At 37.6% G+C, this 13,256-nt stretch overlaps 2 protein-coding genes across 2 annotated transcripts in view; one reads left to right on the plus strand and one right to left on the minus strand.

Annotated features, from left to right (window-relative positions):
* The window catches only part of hob (bridge-like lipid transfer protein family member hobbit), a 43,266-nt gene that overhangs the window by 12,532 nt on the left and 17,478 nt on the right, over positions 1–13,256 (plus strand). Inside the window, exons 12-18 of the mRNA XM_085958360.1 lie at positions 863–1,031; positions 2,052–2,174; positions 3,100–3,344; positions 9,774–9,946; positions 10,366–10,530; positions 11,514–11,714; positions 12,407–12,600. Of these exons, the coding sequence (XP_085814486.1) occupies positions 863–1,031; positions 2,052–2,174; positions 3,100–3,344; positions 9,774–9,946; positions 10,366–10,530; positions 11,514–11,714; positions 12,407–12,600 (1,270 nt within the window). The remainder of the gene's footprint in view (positions 1–862; positions 1,032–2,051; positions 2,175–3,099; positions 3,345–9,773; positions 9,947–10,365; positions 10,531–11,513; positions 11,715–12,406; positions 12,601–13,256) is intronic.
* On the minus strand, positions 7,267–9,034 carry LOC147064976 (uncharacterized). Its single transcript, XM_085957503.1, has 2 exons — positions 8,833–9,034; positions 7,267–8,604 (listed from the first exon to the last, which is right to left on the minus strand). Exon 2 carries the CDS (start codon positions 8,556–8,558, stop codon positions 7,377–7,379), a length of 1,182 nt encoding a protein of 393 aa, XP_085813629.1. The 5' UTR covers positions 8,559–8,604; positions 8,833–9,034; the 3' UTR covers positions 7,267–7,376.

Raw genomic sequence — 13,256 nt, forward strand, 5'->3', positions numbered from 1 at the left:
ATTTTCATTAATTTAGTTTCCGATCATAGATGTGCCTACCGAATTGGGTCATAAAATGTCAGCATTATTTTTATTACCTTCTTAAAATAAGTAATTATTGATTTTTTAAGAAAAGTCTGTCACAATTTCCAATGACTTGCTCATGAAATAGTGTACTTTATTACGATTTATTGAATATTTTTGTATGCTTGGGAATTACGATATTCGAATTAAAGGTATGGTTTTATATGAAAATAATGTTCACGGGACTTTTTTTTAGAGAAAATTTCGAATTACGGCGAATTTCGAATTATCAGTGTTCTTACTAACGAGGTTTTACTGTAAATATGACTGACAAACTTTAGTGTGTACTATTTATGTTGAATCTTAACAGTCTACCTCAACCCCTCGCTACCGGTGTATTGCGTATTCTTGTTATAATGCAAAAAACAAGAGCGGATTTACCATGGGCTACATATTAAATATTTTATTAACATGCAGTTTTCAAATAATTCCCTTTTTTATTGCAACATCTTTATAGCAAATCTGTTATTTTTAACATTTCAGACCTTATTGATATTAAGTAGGGCAGGCAAACTTATTTTGGTCAATGGTGTCCGCAAATAATTTTTATTTTGTGACAAAATATTGTCGACGATGAAAGATCTTTCGTATTGACAATTCGATACCAGGTATACGTACTGATAAAAGCATTTTTTAAAGTGATTTGAATGTTTTGAAATATTCCAAGATTTAAATCTAATGCTCCCATTTTCTAAAATTTAAGTGTTCGTACATTTTCGCATTCCTTTACCACAAAGTTTTTTTGTGAATTATTTCAAAACGTTCCATATAATTAGCATGAATTTTTCTCTTCTTCCAGGGGCGTATCAATTCTATCATTCAGGGCGATATTTCCCTACGAACATAAGTTTGCGGAGGCAGTACAAGATGAATTTGTATCTCTCACCAAATGGGTTAAATTGATTCACAATTACAAGAAGAAAGAATTCACATCTAAGAGTCCTTTGCCGAGTGATCTGTATATAAAAGTAAGTATTTACATATAACAATGTTATTAAATAAAAATATATGTATTTAAGCTTTTGAAGCTGAAAAAAAGTTGCTACAGTGGAGCCACTTAACTGTTCAGCCGTGCATGTTATGTGATTCCTTTCCGTGTGCTGAAACTAGGCCGTGGTATAGCGCCTGTAAACGTGCATGGATTTACTGGCAGCAATAGTGTATATTTTAAACTATCGTGACAATAACTGTTTACGCTTAAAAGTACTGACTGTCTCTCAAATCTGATTCTTCAAGAGTAAGGGAGACGCGATGTTGTCATTTTATGGTACTATTTGACAGGTCGTAAAGATCGGTTAACCTCAAAATGAGTCTCCGCGGTGTAGTTCATTTTTTTGCTGGCAGGTCTGCCACTATCGTTCTACTGTGCAGGCCCCGATCGAAAAAATCGCAACTGTTGCATGAAAATTCAGAAGCTTCTGAACTTTTTTGATTCATGCATGCAATTTTGCAACTTGCATGACAATGCATGTTTACACATGCAGCATCTTGTTATGGCCGCGATAATACGTACTGTCAGCAGTAAATCCATGCACGTGTAAAAGGGGTAATGTGTTTATTATCTATACTTACTATTGCTGTGTTTAGATTCCGCTTTGTGTTGCTTGGTGCCCCTCCACTTTTTCTTGTTTTCTGCCGAAACTAACAAAATTTATTGCTAATGTGGTAAATTAGCTGCTAATCATTTTGCATCGCATATTCATTCATAGCAAACAATAGACTATGAGATTTATGTGCCAATCTACTAAGGCCACACTGAGAGATGTGAAACTCTTGGATAATTATTAGTAACCTAAAAGAAATCGTTTTTATACAATAAATCATAATTGTTTAGATGAACAATTACATAAAATAGAAAATAATAGCAGTTGAAGCATGATTTGAAACTGGGTTACACTGCTGCTGACTGAAATTAGCTGGTTATATTTTTATATTTCTTATCAGTTCATAAGCATAATGTAATTTCTATGCATTGCATTATTTTAAAGGTTGAAGAATTCATTTTGGAAATGACTGACGATCCATTCGAGGTCCGACTGAGAGACAACTTTGAACTTCTCGAAGACGAATATAAAGAGAGCCTCAAGAGAAAAGCTATGCTGGACGCCAAGGTAAAATAATAACGTTAGATCTTAGATCTAGAAAGATCTTTGTCAAATATCGTTTATGAAGAATATTTTATAAAATCTTTAACAGTTTAATAGTCATATTATATAAAATAAGTCTTTCATAAAAGGTAATAGCATGACAATAGCTTTCATCAAAAATTAGTGTTTTGCAGTGTGTAAAATCAACGATTTTACTTGATGAAAATTAGATTGCTTATCTATTATTCAATGAGGGTTTTGCAGTCTGTAAAATGCAATGGTTTTACTTGATTTGATTGAAAATTAGATCTATTAATTCAACTTTCATCAATGCATAGTCTTCATCGATATTCTGTGCATCAGGTGTGTTATGCCTCAGCACTGGGGCATAGGGCAAGCACAAGGTCGTGCCACTTCTCGGTCCATTGCCACATCTCACAATACCCGCAATGTGAAACCTGCAGTGCGTAAATTGCTTCAAGAGTACATAGAGCAAGACTACTCTCTGGTGGGATCTGGAACACATGTCCTGGCCACGTCCAATGTCTTTGTGACTATTTTAATCACCGAAGGCTTAACGCGGATCTAAAAACCTTAAAAGAGATTTTTTTAGTCCAAAAATAAATTTGCAATTTTAAAAAAGCAATATTAAATATTATGTGTTTATTGAAAATTATATTTTTATTGGCATAGTATTATAGGATACTGGTATTTTATTATATTATATATATTTATATTTAATTTTTGTCAAAATATTATGTCTTTGTCAACTAAACGAGTATAATTTGAAGATAATGGTTTGGTTATTAGTAATAAAATTATTTAATTCTTTAATATACAAAAAAGTAGGAGTAAAAAAAAATACTAATGCTTTAACATATTGTAATCGCTAGTCGTTAAGCTTCTATTTAACTATAATCTTCTGTATAACTATGTTTTGAAATGGCAGGTGGCCGAGCTCTGCAAGCCTCATCTGTTCCTGCCGGCAGGGAAAGTGGAGGAAGTGTTCGCTAGCTTGGGTCGCCGCAACGCTCAGATCTATGTGCAGAGGTCTCGGCAGCTGGCGAGAGGGGCCGGCGGACGGGCCCTCGTTACCTGCTGCTTGCTCAAACTCAGAGTTATGGCTCTCGCCGATCCGACTCTACATGGAACTGTCAACTGCATGAGGCACTTGCAAACGCTCGACCCGGATAGGTATGCCGTCGTTTCCTTTTTGAATTACATAGTTTGTATCAATCTTAAATCAATTCAAGATTTTAGCTGCAAGATAATTTGAATTAGTGTTAAATACTATCATTTATCAAAGAGTTTGGACTGTAACAAAAGGGAGCCTAATAAAATTTTAGTATTAAAACTCTTGATAACATTTTTGAGACGTTTTTAGTTTTGTTGAATTGGTAGGTAGAAAAAAGATAATATTTTTTAAAAAGTCGCATTGCACAATGGCAGCTTGTTTATAGCCCGTGTATTATATTACACCCGATCCTCTTGTTGCACGGGGGATACGTTCCAAAGACTACCATGCAAAACAAAACCGTGTAAAAAAAGATATGGTGCCCATACAAAAATGGTCCATTACTAAAAATCAACTTAAAATACGAAATTCTTGAACTAAAAAATAAATCGAATTTATTTATATATTAAACTATTTATACATAAAAATATATTATTATATAGTAAATATTTTGGTTGTTAAATAAAAAATAACGAATGTATTGTAAGTGTGTGGGGATGATATCTATGACAGAAAGAGGAATGGAGCACTGTAGACGATGACCGCCGATAACATATTCATTGTTTGATCTCTTAAAAGTTAAATGTAAAGTGAAAAAAAATTATATTTTTTTTATCCTAAAGTAGGAAAATGAAATAAAGAAAATCAATATTAATTTTGAAGAGCAATTGAGTGTACAATATTTTTTGTCAGTCCGTCTTTAGCTAACACGAATAAGCTCGATGGTTTGCCCACGCGAGAACATGCCACGTACAATTGTCCGTGTGAAAAACATGGTGTGCCCAGATCTAAGCCGCAAACAGACATAGTTTGGCCTTGCGACTTATTGATTGTCATTGTGAATGCCAATCTAATAGGAAATTGAACGCGTTTGAATTCAATTGGCACGTCTGTAAGAATCATTGGAATTCGTGGCAGCAAAACATTTTCGGCTTGGAATTTCCCATTCAAAATGGTGGCTTCGATAATGTTTTTCATCAATTTTTTAATGACCAATCGCGTGCCATTGCACAGCCGTGGTGGGTTCAAATTCCGAAGTAAAATAACCGGAGATCCAACTTTCAGTCGTAGAAGGTGTGTTGACATGCCTGGTAAATCCAGTGAGTTCAAAAACTCTGTTGGATAATTTACAGCTTCGTTGACATCGCAAACTGTATCGATCGATTTGTATGATACCAAATCGCCTGGCAATGACTGCTGTATCTTGAAGTTTAAATCGTCAACGTCCACATTTTTTGCTGCCAAAATGGCTCTTTCTGCTAGCCACGCATGATTTATGTATTGTGTGCGTACATCGGGAAATATGCGGTCAATGAGAGCATTTTGCGAATCAACGATTCTGCAGAAATTAGTGGGCAATTTTATGCATCCAGTATTTTCATAGACAGCAACTTTTCCATCGCCGATATCTAACAATTGGTTCGAGAATGTGTCAGCAGATGGATCTTGTAACATTTGCACGCGCGTGTTTATTTTTAGCTGGACCTTTTCAACATTACGCCACAGTGGCGATGATTTCAAGCAAGCGTTGATCTCATCAGCGTACGTTGAACGTGGAATGATGGGAAGTGTTTGTCTGAAATCACCTGAAAGGAATAATAGAGTGCCGCCGAATAGTTTGTCGTTGTTTTTTATATCTTTAAGTGTTCTGTTCAACGCCTCAAGAGAATGTTTGTGTGCCATAGTGCATTCATCCCAGATGATAATTTTGCATTGTTTCAGCACTGTGGCCATGGACGATTGTTTTTTTATATTGCACATTGCGTCTGGGTTATTATGAATATTCAGTGGCAGCTTAAATGCTGAATGAGCTGTTCTGCCTCCATCCAATAAAGTTGCTGCAATGCCAGATGATGCAACAGCCAATGCAATGCCATTATTTGATCGTATTTTGGCGAGAATTAGCGAAATGAGAAATGTTTTGCCAGTTCCACCTGGTGCATCCAAAAAAAAGAATCCACCTTGTCCCGCCAAAACTGCCAGCATAATGCGGTCGTAAATGATTTTTTGTTCATGAGTCAGTAGTGGGACATTGCGAGTAACAATCGCTGCCATTTCTGCAGTATCGTACTGCAGTTCACGATTCATTTCGGTGTCCATTAAATCAGAAGTACTTCGATTTGGCGAACTCATACCGAAATGACTGAGTGGTAAATTGGCAATGACAACGCAAAGATCCTCGATAGTAATCAATGCTTCATTGTACATAGCGTCACTGAATGTAATCGTTAGATCGTTGCACCGTGTACGAATTCGATGCAATATATCGTCAGTCATTGAATCTTTGTGCTTATCCCACAACGTGTCTGCTCGTCCCGGGAAACATGTAGTCAACACTATAGCGAATAGTAGACGAATTTGTGTTGCTGTACAGCCCAATGCTGCTTCAGCAAGCATATCGTCCCAGTGATTGTCGTCTTCGAGCAAGCCGAGTGCAAGGCATGCATCTTTATATGTTGGATACTGTTGCCCATTCACTTTGCGTATATCTTGAAATGATAATGAGCCGGTGACATTAACCAACAACAGTCACAGATAGAAACACTCAATCTGCCTTGGATTGACTGTATATACTCGGCCCAAAGTGTTTGATTTGAATAGGCCGGGGCACGCAACAATTGGTGTGCCTTGCTTGCGGGGCATCCATTTTTTTGTTTGATTCCATGTGAAATAGCGAGGTACTTCGGAATAGATTAATGTTCGTGCAAAGGCACCGAAAGTATCCGCACGATTACACAATTCGAAAAATTCGGTGAGTGTAGTTTTTGGTGGATTTATGGCACGCTCAATTGCTGTCTCGTTGGTGAAAAATACGCGCTGGCCGTTTTCAAGATGGACGGCTAAATGTATAACTGCTGGGTCCCGTTCATGAATTGGGAAACCAAAGATACGCCAGACAGCTTCATTGGAGCTGATGTACCGGCCAATTTGGTAGCGCATTATTTCGTCGTTGTCATTCAATCGAGGAGCATTCACATCGGTATTTTGAATTTGAAATACAGCCATATCGCTGCCTTTATTCACATACTTGCAAATGTATTTGATGCTCTTCACCGAACTGCAGAACTCAACATTGATATGAGCATTGAATGTTTTGCTCAGCAGAGGCGAATATGGTACCACCCAACGATTGTCAATGTCAATGTCTGCGTTGTTGATATTTAGTGTAAATGATTGTCCGCCATTATCAGTATTTCTTCGACGATACATTGGATATCCGTCGACATTTGTGATCGTGTCGTTGGTGAAATGTTTAGGAAAACGCTTTGTACATTTTCCATCTGCCATGCAAGGCGATAAACGATTCAGATCACCGCATGGGCCATGAATCATGTTTGTGGTAACAATATCGAACAGTAGTTGATCAGTAGACGGATCTATAATTTCCGCGGAAATTACACTATCGATTTCTTCAGGGCGTATTTTGTCGACTAACCAAATCAAAATGTGTGCATGAGGTAATCCTCGCTTTTGCCATTCTACCGAATACATCCAGCAACGTGTGGGACCGAATACGTGTAATTTTGTAATGAAGCTCATTAAAGACTTCAATTTTTGTTTGAACACACGTGCTGTAATATCATGACGATGTATTGCATTTTGGCCTGGCAATAGCAAAGATGTAATCTCCTGCCACTTTGGATTACATGTAAACGTTATAAATAAACACGGTCGTCCGTACTCGCGCACGAAAGTCATAGCATCCTGTATGTATTCTTGGATATGACGTGGACTGCCTATTTAGGATGATGATAGAATGATAGAGTTACCAATTTCGGCGGTGTCGGCGTCGCTCATGATAGCGTCTCGCAAGTGAATGTATTCTTCCGCACGCAGCTTCTGTTGATTGTGTCGTAGGAATCGCAGTCGTTCGCTCTCTACCTTCGCGTACATGTCAACCATGAATTGTTGGCACAGCTCACGACATCGCAGAATGACGTTGTCCTGACCGCGTCGAATCATCATACGATACGCATAAAAATCCATCGAGCTCACTTTCTTGTTTGTTTCGGCTCCTGTAACAACATATTCAAAAATATTAATTCATTCATAAATATTAATTCAAAATGAATAATGATGTTTATAATGAATGAATTACCTGTGGCGGGATCTCGTTGTTTAATGTTTATGCAATATCCGTCTTGTCCCTTCCAGAAAATTAGCGGATATTGGAGAGCGTCGTATGAACGGTGTGTGTCAGCGATGAACTCCAGATTATTGTTTCTTCTTCGAATCACGATTTCTCGCGGCGATGTGCGGTCGCCAACCATGATTCCAGCAACGTCGTCAACAACAGGCGCATTGAATCGACGCACGTGCTCTCCAGCTGGTGTTTTATCAGGATTGATGACAATAGCGTGGTTGTCACTTTGAAATTCGTGCATGTATGATTTGAAGAATTTCAATAATTCGTTGTGCTCATTCAATAGGGTGTCCAGTTCGCCGACGATGCGCCTAGCATTAGGCGAATTGAGGTTATTGTAGCCGCAACGTGCATCTACGCGATTGATGTCCTCACCGCCCATGAAGTAAATTTGTAAAAATTTATGTGGTTCGTTTGGCATTGGCAGCAATGAGCCTACTTTGTGGTACACTTGGCCTTTGATTTTGAACGTTGAATGGAATTGTTGACCATTTGCCGCAGTATTGTGAACTATTTCTGTAGCTCCGAACGAAGTCATTTGGAAGCATGAATTGAATGTGCGAATGGATTTCAGGAACAGGTTTGAATCTGGATCCGTGCCGATGAGCAAGCCGTTCAATGGTTCTGGTGGTGTCTCAATTTCTGGTAGTTGCACTTTTCCTGATGCGCAACACATACCGGCTGACTCATGTTTGAATTTTAGCGCATGACAATGGGGACATTCTTTGTCCATAGCACCAATCAGCACTTTCGGATGAGCGGAATATTCAATATCTGGCTCGTATTTGAATGCAAGACGAAGGAACGAAGCGGATAATGCTCGATGTACTTGTTGGCGTTGTCGGTCATTTGCTCTGCGCGTGTTAACTGCAAACCGGCGCGCTTGTCTCCGTTCCAATTGTTGTTGTTGATTTCGTTCAGCTTGTGCCTCTTGTGATTGAGATTCACGCAATCGCGACATGCTCACACGCACATTTTCGTTATCTTGTTGGATTTGTTCGTCTGTGATTTCTGCTCTAATGTTTCGCATGTTTGTTGCTTTATTCGTTTGACGGCTCAAATAGGCCCCCTTACGTCTTGCTGGCATTGTACACTGTAACACAACACACACACACACACAAATAGATAAATTAAAATAAATCGTACAACATTTTGCACACACTGCCTTGTGATATGCCGAATGAATTGTCAAAATAACGTGACGCTTCTCGTGAATTCTTCTCGGACGTACCGCCATCTGTCATTCAACAACATAAATAATTTCGTTCTGCTTGAAATACGAACGACGGTTCATTTGTTCATACAAAAATACTAAAATCGCGATTAAAAAATGGGAGAGTGGAGGTAGCAAGGTGAAAATTTTGGGTTATAGGTATTTTTTGATGCCAAATAAAAAAAAAATACAAAAAAAAAATTGTCAAAAAAATAAAAGAAAATTTTTTCTGGATAGAGATACCCGAATCACCTAGCGGTATGAAATATACTTGTTGACCTATTCTCATACCTAACAAATATACATAAAAAAAATCATAAAAATCGGTCGAGCCTTAAAGAAATTTTTTTCTGGATAGAGATACCCGAATCACCTAGCGGTATGAAATATACTTGTTGACCTATTCTCATACCTAACAATTATACATAAAAAAATTCATAAAAATCGGTCGAGCCGTTTCGGAGGAGTTCGACCACAAACATCGTGACACGAGATTTTTATATATATAGAGATGTAGTTCTCGATTTGAATTAAATTTAGCATTGAGAAATATATTCATTCAGTCTCGTTATTTGACAATAAACGTGCCCGTTTACTGCTGTTTTTCTCTGTCGAAAAATCACTCTCATCGCTGGAAATATTTAATGACGCTAACGCCGAACCACGCGCCGCGTCTCTCGTATCGAACCCGAAGTGACTGACTAGTGGCACCATGTATGGGCGGCATCCGGTGACAACATATGTATGCACCAGTAGCGCGCGGTCCATTGCAATGCAATTTTTTTAAAAATATGTACATACATACGTATTTTTATTCTTTTTAAACCATGTTAAAGCAAAAAAATTTGTGTAAATAAAAGATAATAAAAAATAATCAATACTTTTTCGGTATGGTCGATAATTTCAGGATTGTCTTGCATTTTTACTATCGATATATTATATAGGACATTGTAGTCTTATTCTTAAATGCTTAATTCCTATTAAGTTATTTTATATATTAAATAAATTAGCATAACATTATTAATATTTCAGTCCATGGCCTGAAGAAAACCTGGAGTTCTCTACCCTGTGGTGCCGCTGGGCCAGTGGATCTTGCGGAGAATGGCGTCTTCAATTGAGAGACTTCCCGCAGCCCCTCTTGAGGGCTGTCAGCATCCAACTCTGGGGAACCCTCATGGGGGCGGAACCGCAACCATTGCCCAGGGGTGAGTTTCAGCTTCTTCTTCTATCATGCCTTAACCAATTTAATGGCTGCATCATTGGTTTCCCACAGGTCGTTGATGGTACTGGTGGATAGACCATTATATATTCTGCGGTCCTCAATTTGTAAGATCATCCAAGTAACCTCATTTTGTTATATTATACTTGGTTCTAGTTACTTCGATCCGAATGCAGTTTATCACGCTTCAAATTATTGTTAAGTCCTGTTTCACCTGTCACCCGGGTGGGTGAAAGCCTTTCATCTGGCACCATTAAGAAGCTCTCTACATGTCCCTAGCGGTATCTCGCTATTCTTTCGACTATAGAGCGAACTCGTTCTTGAAATTATCTCGAATCGAATTCATCACAGCGATCATTCATTCGTCTTTTCACGCAGAGTAATTAAAAATATTATGTTCAACAGCCCGTCGTCTGGCAACAGTGGAGCAAGGCGCCCCGTGGGGACCGATCAAATTAGAACGAAGCATGACGTCACTCAAGTTCTACCACGATCTGAATTGCGAGATGGACCAGTACACTTACGCCTTTGGTCCTTGCTGGGAGCCTGTCATTGCGCAGTGCAATATGAGTAAGTCATTATCTTTCAATTACCCACTTCAAGGCGGTCATAATGAAGTGTTTATTTATTCATACGGCTGAATTATTAGTGTTGGTAATTCGCCCCCACTTTCTTTTGTTTTCAATTCAGTCTACGCAGTCGAAATAAATGGTAACAGCTATTGTCCGACAACAAGAAATTGGCAATAACTGGAAGTCGCTGTAATTGCATGTAGGAGACTTTTAGTGATGTATCTGTCATGGTGGCAAATGTTTACTAATAATAATCCTAATATCACTCTTGACCGTTTTAGACATATTTTTATTATAAAAAGTTTCAAATTACGTAAATTGCCAGATCCGTACACTATGGAAGCATAAATAGAAATGATAAATTTGGGAGCGTTCCTCATTTGAAAATGGAAGTGTGATTATGTGCACTGGAGGGGATTGTTAGTTCACAGTTTTAACACATAGACAAGAAGTTCTTGTTCGACAGTACGTATAATATATTCCTTAGCTGAGATTTAATGCCATTATGATGATTTTATATTGTCAAGTCAAGTTAGACCATTGATTACTAATGTTAAAATTTTAATTATGAACTAGATGTGTTGTTCGTGTACAACTGACTTGAAACATGTAAGTCAGTCAAATATACGATTTTGACTGACAATAAAAAATCTTATTTCAGGTAGCATTATGCATAAAATATGATATGAAAACAGAGAGAAGCATGTCAGTCCAGAAGTGGTTGAGGACTAGGAGATAGGGAAATGATTTGTATGGTGATAAGAAAGAGGGATTTCAGTTATTTAGATTCAAATGAACTAATCAATCATAACAAATCATTAAATCTAATAATCGAAGCATTGAGCAAAGACTTATTCCTATATTAAGTGACTCATTTCAAATGGCTACCATGAAGCATCTATTAAATACCACTGTAAATATCATCTATGGTTTGATTTAGTACCATTAAAATACTTAAAATGATATTATTTTCTCTGTCAGGCTGGGAACAGGTGATGAAGGGATCGCGAGATCCAAGCGCGGCACTTGCCTGGTGGGACAAGATGCGTCTCATGATGCATGGCCGTCTCACTCTCTGCGTGCGCCGTCTCGCTCTACTCTTGCATGCATCTTTGGACCCTTACAACACCACCGAGGAAATGGAACTGGCATGGACCGATTTAGCACTGGATTGGACTAATGGTTTGTTTAATTGAGTTATTATATACCTACAACATTATTTTAGCAGTTTTCGCATAAGTTTTATGCATTCATAGTTTTTGACATTTTGAGAATGGTTTTGACATGTTGCATAAGGCTTATTGTACAGCTAATTTCGGAGCAAACGTACGAAGGAAACAGGTTTTTCTCATCATAGTGATAAGGCTTGGAACAGAGCCTTATCCAGCATATCATGAGGCTCAAGAAAGGTGGGTTCCAATAATTAAGAAGTCATTGCGGAAAACGGTGTTAATTGAAGAAAGCAAATGATTACAGTTAAAACGAAATCGGATAGCTATTGACAAGTTGATAGTTGAAGCCTGAGTGATACAGTGAACAGGCTGGGTCCACGTATACAATGTGTGAAACATCTTCCCGTCTCGCTCATTGATGGCCTTCCTTTTTACGCGAAGTCGTTCAGGCGGAAGATAGCACCGCATGGTGCAACCTTCTCAGTCAGTCCGAAACATTCTAAGTAGGTAAATGTTTACGATTCTTAAAGCTAATTCGCACATACAATAATAAGACTTAATAACAAAGATAACTCCATTTATTTGGCTGCAAACACTGGTTCTGGCTTATTTCCAGAGGACGCCTAAAATTTTGTTGTTAACAGTATATAATGTTTCTAGATATACATGTTAAAATAACTGGATATTTTTCTTTTTGTTTAGCTAAAATAGTCTTCAAGGGAGATCTGAGTGTGTACGTAAGAACGGCTTCGAAGTACGATGACTGCCGTTTGCTGCATTTGCCCAATCTTCGGCTGACACTGAAACTGTCATGGCTGTGTCTGGCGGATCCCAATGATCACCATTCTGTCGTGCAATGCGCTCCCGATAAGATTCCCGAATACTCCAGTAATCAGGTGTGTATTTGTCTGTACTACTGCCGTCTCAACACTAATCTTATTAGATTTTGCAGTACATTTTGTTGGTCATGATAAATTCGCAAACAATTAGTTGAATGGAAGCTGTTTGTAAAACTATTAAGTTAATTGATAAAAATTTCAATATGCAAGTATAGATCTGTGTTGCTTTTAAAGAGTTTCTAATGAAGCTTCGTTGTGTCAACTGTATACATACATATTTAAGAAACAACAAAATTTTTAAACCATTTATCACTTACAATGCAGTATACGTTACAGTGGCGAAGGGTGGAGGTAGGCTGTTAAGATCCGCCATAAATAGTGTACACTAAACTTTGTCATTCATACATATTTGTTTTCATTGAAATACAACTACAATTTACAAATTGTGTTGGTTAGTTTTTAAAATTCAATTAAACCCTGCGAAATCCAAGCCATAATTAATAGATAATAGTCAAAAAATACTCATCTATCTCTAAAATATCTAAAATTATGCAATTAAATCATACATAACTTTGGATATTTTATGAATAGAATATTTTTTATCTATTATAGTTTGGTTTAGGCAGGGCTTAATGAATTTAAAAAATGAACCAACGAAAATAAATAAGTATGAATGGAAAAGTGTGTACAATTTTGTCGTATCGTCCAAAGTA

Source organism: Rhyacophila brunnea, unplaced genomic scaffold, assembly GCF_057557595.1.
Source record: "Rhyacophila brunnea isolate RB1 unplaced genomic scaffold, BYU_Rbru_1.0 scaffold_7, whole genome shotgun sequence".
NCBI lineage: Eukaryota > Metazoa > Arthropoda > Insecta > Trichoptera > Rhyacophilidae > Rhyacophila > Rhyacophila brunnea.

Bases quoted from the DNA above. Each gene is read 5' to 3' on its own strand.
- LOC147064976 (XM_085957503.1), bottom strand. From the start codon at position 8,558: ATGCGAAACATTAGAGCAGAAATCACAGACGAACAAATCCAACAAGAT.